Source organism: Oncorhynchus mykiss, chromosome 25, assembly GCF_013265735.2.
Source record: "Oncorhynchus mykiss isolate Arlee chromosome 25, USDA_OmykA_1.1, whole genome shotgun sequence".
Classification (NCBI taxonomy): domain Eukaryota; kingdom Metazoa; phylum Chordata; class Actinopteri; order Salmoniformes; family Salmonidae; genus Oncorhynchus; species Oncorhynchus mykiss.
Genome location: NC_048589.1, coordinates 35158751 through 35174893, shown reverse-complemented (window position 1 = coordinate 35174893; position 16143 = coordinate 35158751). Strand labels below are relative to the sequence as shown.

The 16143-nt window shown below is 45.5% G+C and overlaps 1 protein-coding gene across 1 annotated transcript in view; it reads right to left on the bottom strand.

Annotated features, from left to right (window-relative positions):
* Positions 1–7746, bottom strand: part of LOC110505832 (metastasis-associated protein MTA1) — a 73034-nt gene extending 65288 nt beyond the window's left edge. The window contains exons 1-2 of the mRNA XM_036962418.1: positions 7583–7746; positions 7400–7490 (exon numbers count right to left, since the gene is read on the bottom strand). Of these exons, the coding sequence (XP_036818313.1) occupies positions 7400–7427 (28 nt within the window). The 5' untranslated portion in view covers positions 7428–7490; positions 7583–7746. The remainder of the gene's footprint in view (positions 1–7399; positions 7491–7582) is intronic.
* Positions 7747–16143: the final 8397 nt, after the last annotated feature.

The following is a 16143-nucleotide window of genomic DNA, read 5'->3' as shown; positions in this document are numbered from 1 at the left end:
AAAACTGTTATACAGCCAAAATACAGAACATGCTCCATGCAGACCAAACTGTCTGTCTGCCTACCCTCCTGCCATCTCAGCCTACATGTGCCTACAGCCAGCGTCTGCTACACCCACCCCTCCCCCACTGCCAGCCTCAGCCAATCACGGGCCCTCATTAACCGCTACGTCACAGTGCAGTCAAATATCCTCTGAGCCAATCATACCATGTTGCTGAGCTGAGACCCAAAGAGACAGTCAGCCCGCTCTGAGTGGAACCAAACCAGGCCAGAGTCAGACAGAAAGACAGACATGTAGAGAGACAGACAAACAGAGACGGAATGAGAAAGAGCCAGACAGAAAGACATGTAGAGAGACAGACAAACAGAGACGGAATGAGAAAGAGCTAGACAGACATCGACTGACAGATAAGCAGAAATAAGTAAATAAGTAAGCAATTAAAAACAGACAAAGACATGGGCATAGGGACTAGCGGGAGAAACAGACGAGAGGTAGAGAACATCCTCCCACGCAAGTCCAGTCCACACTTACACAGCGGTATGTTCTTGTGGAGAGGAGCAGACACCACAGGCCATATCAGGGTCAGTCTCAGTGTGCAGGGATATGGTATGGGGGTTACTATGGCAATGGCAGTCAGGTAATTCAATCCCCCACTGAACCTATCACACTCTTCTTTTCCCACTTACTCTCCAACTCTCATATACACTCGGTCCATCCATCTCACTAAAATAGGTCCTGCGTTTCCTCTTATGAACAACAGCCAAACATACTATGATAACCTGTGCTGTCCGTGGCTGTTGGGAAATAGGTGGAGGCGATGCCTTCTATCAGAGACACACGGTGTCATGTTCTCTCTCCCTCTAGAACCTTCAGCAATCCTGCTGACAATCTATGCTGTGTGTTTACCACCTGTGTGATGGAGTCTGTTCGGCTCCATGGAGACGCAGTGTGTGTGTGTGTGTGTACAGTTGTGCCCACCTCTGTGTGGCCGCAGGTCATTTGTTTGTCACCTAACCATCACACAATATGTTACTGATCTGCTGAGGAAATGGTTTACAGTTATTTCTGCTGTTATATATCACATCTCTATCACGGTGACTGGCCGTCGGGGGACTTGTCACTGAAGACAGTGATGCTCTTTGTCCTAACAGTGTTCTTCATCGAAACATCGATCCCACCATGGGCTATCTCTGCATGACATGAAGCCTTTTCTGATGAGCCAATCCCATTTGTCAGGAAGATGCCATGTGACCGTGCCATGTTTTTTTTTTCACAGGAGAGCCAATCCAACTAAACACTTAGTAGAGCTTGTTCAAGCAACTAGCTGGATCCTCTCCTGGCCTTTGATCCCAGGGCCTGAGACTACACGCCTACAGGGAAAGTAGGCATGATGGCAATTAGGTGATAATTTAGTGTGAGCCAAGAAAATAAGCTGAAGATGCCAGGTAGATAATGCTGATCAAGCAACTCTGGCTAACTCTCCTCTGATGTAAGGAGGAAGGGTACAATGGGTTTTGTTAAGGGTAATGTTCAGGGACACTCAATGCCCGGACAACTCATCTGTTTTGGATATTATGATGGTACGGGTAACTGTCAAAATAATGGAAACATTTAAGTAAATGAGGGATACAAAGTATATTGAAAGCAGGTGCTTCCACACAGGTATGGTTCCTAAGTTAATGAAGCAATTAACATCCAAACATGCTTTAGGATCATCTATAAAAATGCTGGGCAGGCCATTATTTTGACTACCATGGCCATGTCCCCATAGGATGACAATGTCCCCATCCACAGGGCACAAGTGGTCACTGAATGGTTTGATGAGCATGAAAACGATGTAAACCATTCGCAATGGCCGTCTCAGTCACCAGATCTCAACCCAATTGAACATGGCGTCTGAGACAGCGTTTTCCACCACCATCAACAAAAACACATTTCTCGTGAAGAAGTGTCGCATCCTTCCAATAGAGTTCCAGACATTGGTAGAATCTACACCACGTGCATTGAAGCTGTCCTGGCTCCTGGTGGCCCAATGCCATACTTATATGTTGGTGTTTTCTTTATTTTGGCAGTTACCTGTAGTTCACAATAATGATGTGTGACTAACATCCAATAACGACCATCCAGACTCTTGTTTTAAAAATGTTTCTTGGGTTTTGGAGGATAAAATGTTCAGGGTACCTAAACGCCAGAGGTGGCTCTCTCTCTCTCTCTGGAAGAGTGATGTACTAGAAAAGACAAATGATCTATTGGATGAGGGCCTCCCGGGTGGCGCAGTGGTCTAAGGCCTGATCTAATGGGGGAAACAAAGACATTAGGGCCTGGCAAGCGTACTGTGTTCATACTTCAGCCACAAGGAAAGTCCTCAGTGCTTCTGATGATCTAGCATTGTCTTGCTAAGTGTTGGCCATCTTTGAGAGGAGCCAGGTTTGTTTTGATGCCAGCCAAGCCAAGGCCTTAGACTGGAGGAGGGGACAAGGCAGCCACAGAGGCATCTGTTTTATCCTGGATCCTTGCACAGAGCTTCAAAGCGTGTCATGGGTGCTTCTTCTGACAATGGTTCACTAACATGTGGGACTCTCTTCAGAACCCTAATTGTGACCAAAGCCATTTCTGAACATCAGTGTACTGCCATTGTACCGAAGAGCTAAGGAAATGACTGGGGCGGTAGGTCCAAACAGGAGACCTATGGTGAATGTAGAGGGTCAGAAGAGAACCGTCCACCACTTGGTGCCTGGTTCCTCCCTAGTTTCCAGCCTTCTAGGGAGTTATTCCTGGCCACCGCGCTTCTGCATTGCTTGCTCTTTTGGGTTCTAGGCTGGGTAACTGCTGATGTAAAAAGAGTTTTAGAAATGTTATTGACATGGAAATTAAAAACCATTTCCCCTCAAAATCTAGGCCTACTTTTACTATCTTGGTACTGATTGATTGGTCATAAATCAGAGCTTCTTGAGAAACTGTCAAACAGTTCCATCATTCCTAAAATGAGTGTAAAGCAGTAGTGAATCTACTGTCAAAAGTTGCATTTCCAGCTATCAATTAAAATGATCTGCTGGAAACGAGGGGGGGGGGGGAATGTAGCTCGTCTCAGTGTGCACCGAGTGACTGTTTAACACAGAAGAGGAGTGGCTTCAATTCACCTGTTTCCACAACAACTCATGGGTCTCTTCTATACAGCAGCATGGGCCTGATCGCATGCAGACAGGCACAACAACACACACAATCCTCACCATTTCAACACAGTGCCTGAACCAAACCGTAGGCTATTTTTTTATGAAAGCTAGCTATCTTAACAGTGAGTTGTCTCACTTGTCTGAAAAACAACTTGTTCAGAACAGCCGACAGCCAGTTGACATGTATGAATAATAAGAGTGGGAAGACTAGGCTGTGTTGTTATATAGTATTGTCTCCTCCATGACTGGTCCCATTGACCCCATCTGTCACATTCACAATCTACAACTGGTGCTGCTGACACTGTTGTTGAGGTTATGGAATTTTGGATGACGGTTATTGGTCAGCAAAATGACCGTGGTCACCGTTAACAATTGTTTGAAAACATTTTTAAAAAAACAGAACAAAAAAATAAAAGGCAACATGTAAAGTGTTTGTCCAATGTTTTATGAGCTGAAGTAAAAGATCCCAGAAATGTTACAGACGCACAAAGCTTATTTCTCTCAAAATGTTAGTGAGCATTTCTCCAATGCCAAGATAATCCATCCACCTGACAGGTGTGGCATATCAAGAAGATGATCATTACACACGTGCACCTTGTGCTGGGGACAATAAAAGGTCACTAAAAATGTGCAGTTGTGTCACAACACAATGCCACAGATGTCTCAATTGAGGGAGTGCGCAATTGGCCTGCTGACTGCAGGAATGTCCACTAGAGCTGTTGCCAGAGAATGTAATGTTCATTTCTCTACTCTAATCCACCTCCATTGTAATTTTTGAGAATTTGGAAGTATGTCCAACCGGCCTCACAACCGCAGACCACATGTAACCACGCCCAGGACCTCCACATCCAGTTTTTTCACCTGCGGGACCATCTGAGACCAGCCACCCGGACATCCGATGATACTGAGGAGTATTTCTGTCTGTAATAAAGCACTTCTGTGGGGGGAAAACTCCTGATTGGCTGGGCATGGATCCCATGTGGGTGGGCCTATGTCCTCCCAGGCCCCATCCATGACTGCGTCCCTATCCAGTCAAGTGAAATTCATAGATTAGGCCCTAATGAATTTATTTAAATTGACTGATTTCCTTATATGAACTAACTCAGTAAATGCAGACATAAAAACTAATGTCTGCTATATATATATATATATATATAGTGGGGGAAAAAAGTATTTAGTCAGCCACCAATTGTGCAAGTTCTCCCACTTAAAAAGATGAGGACAAAATTAGAGATTTTTTTTTCTCCAGAAAATCACATTGTAGGATTTTTAATGAATTTATTTGCAAATTATGGTGGAAAATAAGTATTTGGTCAATAACAAAAGTTTCTCAATACTTTGTTATATACCCTTTGTTGGCAATGACAGAGGTCAAACATTTTCTGTAAGTCTTCACAAGGTTTTTACACACTGTTGCTGGTATTCTGGCCCATTCCCCCATGCAGATCTCCTCTAGAGCAGTGATGTTTTGGGGCTGTTGCTGGGCAACACAGACTTTCAACTCCCTCCAAAGATGTTCTATGGGGTTGAGATCTGGAGACTGGCTAGGCCACTCCAGGACCTTGAAATGCTTCTTACGAAGCCACTCCTTAGTTGCCCGGGCGGTGTGTTTGGGATCATTGTCATGCTGAAAGACCCAGCCACGTTTCATCTTCAATGCCCTTGCTGATGGAAGGAGGATTACACTCAAAATCTCATGATACATGGCCCCATTCATTCTTTCCTTTACACGGATCAGTCGTCCTGGTCCCTTTGCAGAAAAACAGCCCCAAAGCATGATGTTTCCACCCCCATGCTTCACAGTAGGTATGGTGTTCTTTGGATGTAACTCAGCATTCTTTGTCCTCCAAACACGACGAGTTGAGTTTTTACCAAAAAGTGCTATTTTGGTTTCATCTGACCATATGACATTTCTCCCAATCTTCTTCTGGATCATCCAAATGCTCTCTAGTAAACTTCAGACGGGCCGGGACATGTACTGGCTTAAGCAGGGGGACACGTCTGGCACCGCAGGATTTGAGTCCCTGGCGTTGTAGTGTGTTACTGATGGTAGGCTTTGTTACTTTGGTCCCAGCTCTCTGCAGGTCATTCACTAGGTCCCCCCGTGTGGTTCTGGGATTTTTGCTCACCGTTCTTGTGATCATTTTGACCCCACGGGGTGAGATCTTGCGTGGAGATTATCAGTGGTCTTGTATGTCTTCCATTTCCTAATAATTGCTCCCACAGTTGATTTCTTCAAACCAAGCTGCTTACCTATTGCAGATTCAGTCTTCCCAGCCTGGTGCATGTCTACAATTTTGTTTCTGGTGTCCTTTGACAGCTCTTTAGTCTTGGCCATAGTGGAGTTTGGAGTGTGACTGTTTGAGGTTGTGGACAGGTGTCTTTTATACTGATAACAAGTTCAAACAGGTGCCATTAATACAGGTAACGAGTGGAGGACAGAGGAGCCTCTTAAAGAAGAAGTTACAGGTCTGTGAGAGCCAGAAATATTGCTTGTTTGTAGGTCACCAAATACTTATTTTCCACCATAATTTGCAAATAAATTCATTAAAAATCCTACAATTTTTTTTCTCATTTTGTCTGTCATAGTTGAAGTGTAACTATGATGAAAATTACAGGCCTCTCATCTTTTTAAAGTGGGAGAACTTGCACAATTGGTGGCTGACTAAATACTTTTTTGCCCCACTGTATGTATGTATGTATTTATATGTATGCAACAATTTCACTGAGTTACAGTTCATAAGAGATCAGTCAATTGAAATAAATAAATTAGGCCTTAATCTATTAATCGATTTCACGACTGGGAATGCATCTGATACCTAAAAAAAAGGGCCTTAGGATTTCATTACGGTATTTTAGAGCATTCTAATTGCCATCGATAAAATGTAATTGTATTTGTTGTCCGTAGCTTATGCCTGCCCGTACCATAACCCCACCCGTGGGGCACTCTGTTCATGACGTCGACATCAGAAAAACACTCACCCATGACCCCATACATGTGGTCTGCGGTTGTGATGCCTGTTGGACGTACTGCCAAATTCTCTAAAACGAAGTTGGAGGTGGCTTATGGTAGAGAAATTAACATCAAATTATCTGCCAACAGCTCTGATGGACATTCCTGCAGTCAGCATGCCAATTGCACACTCCCTCAAAACTTGAGACATCTATTGTGTTGCATGACAAAACTGCATATTTTAGAGTGGCCTTTTATTGTCCCCAACACAAGATGCACCTGTGTACTGACCAGGTTGTTTAATCTGCTTCTTGATATGCCATACCTGTCAGGTGGATGGATTATCTTGGGAAAGGAGAAATGTAAACACGTTTGTTGACAAAATTTGAGAGAAATACACTATTTGTGCATATGGAACATTTCTGAGATCTTTTATTTCCATTTATGAAACCAACACTTTACACACACACAGTTGTGGTCCAACAAACATTCACACTAGCTAACAAGCTTGGTTTAAAAACTGTGGCTTGACTAACGTTTGCCTACTAGATACAGTCACCAATTTGTTGTCAGACTCCTGTTCAAATGTATTGTAGGAGTGAAACACCTGACCCCAGTCTTCTAACTATAATCAATCCCCCAACACTAAAATATCCAGGTGAGTTGGATAGCTAGACTCTCAGGTAAATTAACTCAACCTGAACCTGAGTAGACTAAATTGTAATTTATTATAATTCTGAAAGGCACCTTATTTAAGTTAGCTAACTTCAGAGACCAGCAGTAGTCATCCTGCCCTGCCTCATAACACTCGTACCAGAGATGGTATTAAACTAATTTAATACTAATTCCTTTAATTCTGACTCTCTCTATCCAGAGCCAAATAACATGTTAGCAACCTAGCTAGCTAACGTTTGGTAGCTGACTGGCAAGCCAAACTTTACTTTTAAAAGCGAATCGCGGTTGAACTATTTTAGTGAAAACAAATGCTGTTAGGCCTACCAAAGACGATCATATTGGTTTGTGTAACAACAATAGCGATACGGGATGGAAACAACAACAATAAAAACCCGGGGTCGATCCCTAGCGCTACGAGACTCCCCTTCATCACCATCCTCCTCCTCACACAGTCACCATCGTCTTCATCACTCTGACTGAAACACAAGGCGCTTTAGGAAATAAAAGGAAGGGTAAAAACATGCTGCAAATCCTGCGACGAACCGGACGAGCGCAACATAAAGGATACAAAATTGTCCCAAAATGTGTTCCCCCTTACCTCCAACCCGGTACATGTTCGCTGCCATGACTGCCCCGGGTCCTGGCGTCTCCAGGTAGGGTTAGCTGTCGCTGTGTTACCACTGCCGCCGCTGTGTGTTGGAAAATGGTGGATTGATCAATACGAAGCAAACTAGCCAAGAGATCTTAAAGAGACAGTACACGTTATTTCTCCAAAACCTACGTCTCTGGGGGTACTGTATTTTAATTGAGTCGGACTTGGGTAACCCGCGTAAAATTTGGATACGGTTGGTAACAAAGCGGTTTCCCCTGGAGGTCGGTGCAGGAGCGAGGAGTGGGCAGACGCTAAATCGGCGGAATTGGGAAGGGGAGGAGGGCACTATTCAGCGTCACTGCCCTCTCACTACCCGCCTCCCTCACACAACACAACAATGCTGTTGCTGGTGTGACCTTGCTGGTTACTTACCTCAGACTCACTACTAGATGGAAAATGTATAAAGTATTCAATTGTTTAGCTGTTTGATTGAATTAAACTTTCATATGAGTAGACTACAATGGTTTTGTGTGGTCAATTCCTTTTAAATGTCTGTTAATCTCCCTTGGCCTCTTGCCCCATCATGTTCAAACGGAAGACAGAGGCGGAGATGGATAATGTTGTAGTCTTAGGCTACATTAACTATATATAACTACCTCTGTTTTCAATGTGTTTTTTATTACTATCAGACAAAGGAGAGTTTCAAATCACATTCATTCTCTTCATCATTCATTTGTTTTCTAAAGGATAAGAGTAAAACAGAATTAGGCAACACGTCCTGAACTGTCCTGAACTGCTAGGCCAACATTGACATCACACAACAGCTAATTCTGAACAGAATTGGGTAAAACGTCATTAGGAGATGTGCTGTTTAGGACAGTTTGATAAAATAGTTAGGTACCCACTACCCACACAGTCGTCTTTCTGGTTTGGACAGCTTCAATGATGCCTCATATAGAGAGCTGTGGTGTGTGATATGTTTGGGTCCAAGCAAGGAGATTATTACTATGAAAACATGTCAGAGGCCAGGGAGATAGACAGGCAGGAGGGAAGGCAGACCGAGACAGACACAGAGATGGACAGAAACAGTAACAGACAGGCAAGCAGACAGACAGACAGACAGACAGGCAGGCAGACAGGCAGGCAGGCAGGCAGGCAGGCAGACAGGCAGGCAGGCAAGCAGGCAGGCAGGCAGGCAGGCAGGCAGGCAGGCAGGCAGGCAGGCAGGCAGGCTGACAGACCAACACACCAGCAGAGAGGCAGAGAGAGCCAGACAGACAAAAAGACAGATGGACACAGAGAGACAGACCGACAGAGACACAGATAGATAGGGCATTTTATTGCAGAGATTGTCTCCTAGGTCTCTGGTTCTTCCTCTGATGGTGTACTGAATCTGTACTGTGTTTGGCGAGGTGGTTTTTAATGTAAATGGAGGTTTGGAGGAAGTCTGTGGTTAACATCTGATCTATATCATATGGAAACCTCAATTACTAAGCCAAGTGAATAGGGACCAAAATCTGCAGTCATGTGACCATGGTAAGCCAATCACAGGTCTCTATATATTTTTTTTACCTCAAATGCACTCGCAGTGAAGTAGTTCTATGTAACAGTAGGCAGGTATAGTATTGTCTACTTGCACATTCAATATTAAGTAACATTGTGTGTGTGTGTGTTAGTGTGTTAGTGTGCTCGCTTGTGTATGTGTGTGCTGTAGGTTGGCACTTCTATACATTTACTGACATTGTTGCCCAGTTTATTGGATTTACAACCAGACAGCATCCTCTTGTGACTACACTATCCTAGCCTGCATTCATCAACAGGATCTAATCCAAGACAATCTGCTCTCAAATCAAATGAAATTGTATTTGTCACATTCTTCGTTAACAGCAGGTGTAGACTAACAATGAAATGCTTACTTGCAGGCCCTTCCCAACAATGCAGAGATAGAGAAATAATAGAAAATGAATAACAAGTAATAATAAATGCACAATGAGTAATGCTATGTACACGGTGTACCAGTAGCGAGGTGATGTGCAGGGGTATGAGGTAATTGAAGTATACAGTATATGTACATATAGGTAGGTTTAAAGTGACTAGGCAACAGGATAGATACTAAACAGTAGCAGCAGCGTATGTGATGAGTAAAAATGGTTAACTAACAGCTATTTGGTTAACTATTTAACTAACTATTTAGTAGTCTTATAGCTTGTTGGTTCCAGACTTGGTGCATTGGTACCTCTTGCCGTGCGGTGGCTGGAGTCTTTGACCATTTTTAGGACCGTCTGACACTGCCTGGTATAGAGGTCCTGGATTTCAGGGAGCTCAGCCCCAGTGATGTACTGGGCTTTACACAGTTGCCATCCCAAGTGGTGATGCAGCCAGTCAAGATGCTCTCAATGGTGCAGCTGTAGAACTTTGAGGATCTGAGGGCCCATGCCAAAACTTTTCAGCCTCCTGAGAGGGAAGAGCCGTTTTCATGCCCTCTTCACGACTCTGTTGGTTTGTGTGGACTGTAATAGATCCTTAGGGATGTGAACACAGAGGAACTTGAAACTCTCCACCCGCTCCAACACAGCCATGTCGATGTGAATGGGGGCATGCTTGGCCCTCTGTTTCCTGTAGTCCACGATCAGCTCCTTTGTCTTCCTGACGTTTAGGGAGAGGTTGTTGCCCTGGCCAGGTCACTGACCTCCTCCCTATAGGCTATCTCATCATCGTCGGTGATCAGGCCTAACACCGTTGTGTCGTCAGCAAACTTAATGATGGTTTTGGAGTCATGTGTTGTCACGCAGTCGTGGGTGTACAGGGAGGGGACTAAGCACATACCCCTGAGGGGACCCCTCAACGTGGCGGATGTGTTGTTGCCTCCAGTATCCACCTGGGGGTGGCCCGTCAGGAATTCCAGAATTCAGTTGCAGAGAGAGGTGTTCAGTCCCAGGGTCCCTAGCTTAGTGATGAGCTTGGAGGACACTATGGTGTTGAACAATGAGCTGTAGTCAATGAACAGCATTCTCACATACAGTATATCACAAAAGTGAGTACACCCCTCACATTTTTGTAAATATTTGAGTGTATATTTTCATGTGACAACACTGAAGAAATGACACTTTGCTACAATGTAAAGTAGTGAGTGTACAGCTTGTATAACAGTGTACATTTGTTGTCCCCTCAAAATAACTCAACACACAGCCATTAATGTCTAAACCGCTGGCAACAAAAGTGAGTACACCCCTAAGTGAAAATGTAATTTCTTCAGTGTTGTCACGTGAAAAGATATACTCAAATATTTACAAAAATGTGAGGGGTGTACTCACTTTTGTGATATACTGTAGGTGTTCCTCTTGTCCAGTTGGGATAGGGCAGTGTGGAGTGCAATAGAGAATGCATCATCTGTGGATCTGTTGGGGCAGTATGTGAGTTGGAGTGGGTCCAGGGTGTCTGTGATGATGGTGTTGATGTGAGACATGACCAGCATTTCAAAGCCTTTCATGGCTACAGATGTGTGCTATTGGGCGATAGTCAATGCTATTGGGCGATAGTCAATGGAAAAGGCTGATTTTTATGGAATATCTACATAGATATTGGAAAGAGGAGTGGGAGGCCCCGGTGCACAACTGAGCAAGAGGACAAGTACATTAGAGTGTTTAGTTTGAGAAACAGACAACTCACAAGTCCTCAACTGGCAGCTTCATTAAATAGTACCTGCAAAACACCAGTCTCAACCTCAACAGTGAAGAGGCGACTCCGAGATGCTGGCCTTCTAGGCAGAGTTGCAAAGAAAAAGCCATATCTCAGAATGGCCAATAAAAATAAAAGATTAAGATGGGCAAAAGAACACAGACACTGGACAGGGGAACTCTGCCTAGAAGGCCGCATCCCTGAGTCGTCTCTTCACTGTTGATGTTGAGATTGGTGTTTTGCGGGTACTATTTAATGAAGCTGCCAGTTGAGGACTGTTTAATTACTGTGCTAGCTGTGCTAACATAATTGCAAAAGGGTTTTCTAATGATCAATGTAGTGTCTTAACACTTAGTACTTATTTATGTAATAAGAAAGACTCTGAATACAAGCAATTGAACTGGAGCTTCACATTTACTCAAACTAGTTTGTACCAGAATAACATAGAACAACACTGCGCATGACCAAGGGTGCTCCATCCTTAAAGGGGATCAGTAATTAACAGAACATAACAATCAATTAGCCTTTTAAAATGATAAACTTGGATTAGCTAACACAATGTGCCATTGGAACACAGGAGTGACGGCTGCTGATAATGGGCCTCTGTACACCTATGTAGATATTCCATTAAAGAATCAGCCATTTCCAGCTACAGTAGTCATTTACAATGTCTACACTGTATTTCTGATCAATTTGCTGTTATTTTAATGGATAAAAAATGGCCTTTTCTTTCAAAAACAAGTACCCCAAACTTTTGAACGGTAGTGTAGGTATTACAGAGTGGTTCAGAGAGAAGTTGAATATGTGAAGGAAGACACTTGCCAGCTGGTCAGCGCATGCTCTGGTAATCCGTCTGGCCCTGCTGCCTTGTGAATGTTAACCTGTTTAAAGGTCTTACTCACATCGGCTATGGAGAGCTTGGTCACACAGTCGCCCTGAACAGCTGGTGGTCTCATGCTTGGTTCAGTGTTGCTTGCCTCGAAGTGAGCATAGAAGGCATTTAGCTCATCTGGTAGGCTCACGTCACTGGGCAGTTTGCGTCTGGGTTTCCTTTTATAATCCGTGATAGTTTGCAAGCCCTGCCACATCCGACGAGCGTCCGAGCCGGCGTAGTAGGATTCGATCTTAGACCTGTTTTGACGCTTTGCCTGTTTGATGGCTTGTCTGAGGTCGTAGCGGGAATTCTAATACGCATCTGGATTAGTGTCCCGCTCTTTGAAAGCGGCAGCTCTAGCCTATAACTTAGTTTGGATGTTGCCTGTAATCCATTGCTTCTGGTTGGGATATGTTCAGTCTGTGGGGACGACTTTGTCAATGTACTGATGTGGTAAACGCCTCAATGCCACCGGATGAATCCCAGAACATATTCCAGTCTGTGCTAGTGAAACAGTCCTGTAGGCAATTTGAACAAGACGAACGTTTGTGTACATGTTTTGTGGGGAACTGGGAACTGTGAATATGAGTTCCTGCATCATGCTGTTTGTTTGCTTGGCTGCTCTCTGGCTGCTGTACAGATGCTGTCTTTGATTGCCTGGCTTCTCATCCAGATTGTTGTGATGTCAGAGCTCTGTACAATCCAGCTGTTTTCCCTAATGAACCACACTGAGTCAGGCAGTGACGTTTGATTGGCCAGAAAGATACTGCCCCCATTCCAGGTTGAATATATAACAGTCACTTTGTGCTCTTCAACCAATGATTACATGCCACATCATCGGCTTCACAGTTTATATGTTTTGAGATCTGTCAGGTGACTGTAAGATAGTCAGCCTGGAACTCAGCCTTGATGACCTCTCCCCTATCTCTCCTCTCCCCATAACCTTGTCTGTGACATGCTCACAGTCAGACAACTGCGAGAGACATAGGAGAAACAGAAGAAACATTCCAGTTGTCTGAGGATGAGGTTTTCTCTTTAACTTCCCTAGCCACAGCCTGTTCCCCCCCGCGCCTGTATAGCGGAATCCCTACATCCAGATTATTGTTCCTCCACCATGCCTCACTCCATTCCTGTACTGGTGTGTGTGTGTGTGTGTGTGTGTGTGTGTGTGTGTGCTCTAACTCACATAGAGGAAATGTATCATTCAATTACTGTGGAATATTATCTGTGGAATATCTCAGTGGGCGACAGATCTGTGGAATATCTCATTGGGCGACAGATCTGTGGAATATCTCATTGGGCGACAGATCTGTGGAATATCTCATTGGGCGACATATCTGTGGAATATCTCATTGGGCGACAGATCTGTGGAATATCTCATTGGGCGACAGATCTGTGGAATATCTCATTGGGCGACAGATCTGTGGAATATCTCATTGGGCGACATATCTGTGGAATATCTCAGTGGGCGACAGATCTGTGGAATATCTCAGTGGGCGACAGATCTGTGGAATATCTCAGTGGGTGACATATCTGTGGAATATCTCAGTGGGCGACATATCTGTGGAATATCTCAGTGGGCGACAGAACTGTGGAATATCTCAGTGGGCGACAGATCTGTGGAATATCTCAGTGGGCGACAGATCTGTGGAATATCTCAGTGGGCGACAGATCTGTGGAATATCTCAGTGGGCGACAGATCTGTGGAATATCTCAGTGGGCGACAGATCTGTGGAATATCTCAGTGGGCGACAGATCTGTGGAATATCTCAGTGGGCGACATATCTGTGGAATATCTCAGTGGGCGACAGATCTGTGGAACATCTCGGTGGGCGACATATCTGTGGAATATCTCTGTGGACGACAGATCTGTGGAACATCTCAGTGGGCGACAGGAAATGTAGCAATAATACAGCTGCATTTCCCAACATTATTTTGAGCATGATAAAAATCAATAGAAACCTCTTAGGGCCCCAAATTCCCCATTAGTTATTATTCTATGGATACAATCCTATACCAAGGACACATGATACAGTCCATGGTGTGTGCTATTACTAAGTATACACAGCAGTTATTGAGTAAGCCACCTAAAGTACAGAAGAAGCTCAATGGTACTACCATATTGTTGCAAGAAGTGCATTGTATGCAATTACATGTATCAGACAGCAGTGGGCACTATTGTCCCATTCTTCATTACTTCCATACGATATGATATACTGTACTTTATTTTTCCAGTTACATGGAAATTAATTCTGTGACATCAGCATACAAATACACAAACACAACCCACTATAATACACGCAGTACGGAAAACTGGAAAGTTAGTAAACAAGTTACACTTACATTTACACATATTCAAAGTGTGTGCGGCCTCCTGACCGTATATTGGGCCTGAATCTCGGTGTTATGTCCCACTGTTCAGCAGCCCGATGGCTGATGGAATGAAGCTAGCCTTGCTCCTATTCTTACTGAAGTGGGACCTTAAGTGGGACCCTACATTGGGACCCTTAAACTCCTTCCAGAGGGCAGCAGCTCAAATCATTGGGCAAGATTACGTGTGGGGTCCTCTATGATGTGTTTGGCCTTGTCCCTTGCACATTTTTCATAGAGATCTTGAAGCCCCCTGCACTGCAGCCCGCAAAGCTTGGACCCTAAGTTCACAGTCCGACTGAGGGTACTCTTATTAGCCACCATACCAGGCCACTGACTGCCCACCGTACCAGGCCATTGACTGCCCACCGTACCAGGCCACTGACTGCTCACCATACCAGGCCACTGACTGCTCACCATACCAGGCCACTGACTGCCCACCGTACCAGGCCATTGACTGCCCACCGTACCAGGCCACTGACTGCCCACCGTACCAGGCCACTGACTGCCCACCGTACCAGGCCACTGACTGCCCACCGTACCAGGCCACTGACTGCCCACCGTACCAGGCCACTGACTGCCCACCGTACCAGGCCACTGACTGCCCACCGTACCAGGCCACTGACTGCCCACCGTACCAGGCCACTGACTGCCCACCGTACCAGGCCACTGACTGCCCACCGTACCAGGCCACTGACTGCCCACCGTACCAGGCCACTGACTGCCCACCGTACCAGGCCATTGACTGCCCACCGTACCAGGCCACTGACTGCCCACCGTACCAGGCCACTGACTGCTCACCATACCAGGCCACTGACTGCTCACCATACCAGGCCACTGACTGCCCACCGTACCAGGCCATTGACTGCCCACCGTACCAGGCCACTGACTGCCCACCGTACCAGGCCACTGACTGCCCACCGTACCAGGCCACTGACTGCCCACCGTACCAGGCCACTGACTGCCCACCGTACCAGGCCACTGACTGCCCACCGTACCAGGCCACTGACTGCCCACCGTACCAGGCCACTGACTGCCCACCGTACCAGGCCACTGACTGCCCACCGTACCAGGCCACTGACTGCCCACCGTACCAGGCCACTGACTGCCCACCGTACCAGGCCACTGACTGCCCACCGTACCAGGCCACTGACTGCTCACCGTACCAGGCCACTGACTGCTCACCGTACCAGGCCACTGATTGCTCACTGTACCAGGCCACTGACTGCCCACTGTACCAGGCCACTGACTGCCCATCATACCAGGCCACTGACTGCCCACTGTACCAGTTCAGTAAACAGAAAGTCAGCACACTCTCTATATGTATGGTGCAGTAGTTGGACAGTATCCTGGTGTTGACATTCAGTTGTCTCAGTCTGGTGCAGTAGTTGGACAGTATCCTGGTGTTGACATTCAGTTGTCTCAGTCTGGTGCAGTAGTTGGACAGTATCCTGGTGTTGACATTCAGTTGTCTCAGTCTGGTGCATTAGTTGGACAGTATCCTGGTGTTGACATTCAGTTGTCTCAGTCTGGTGCAGTAGTTGGACAGTATCCTGGTGTTGACATTCAGTTGTCTCAGTCTGGTGCAGTAGTTGGACAGTATCCCGGTGTTGACATTCAGTTGTCTCAGTCTGGTGCAGTAGTTGGACAGTATCCCGGTGTTGACATTCAGTTGTCTCAGTCTGGTGCAGTAGTTGGACAGTATTCCGGTGTTGACATTCAGTTGTCTCAGTCTGGTGCAGTAGTTGGACAGTATCCCGGTGTTGACATTCAGTTGTCTCAGTCTGGTGCAGTAGTTGGACAGTATCCCGGTGTTGACATTCAGTTG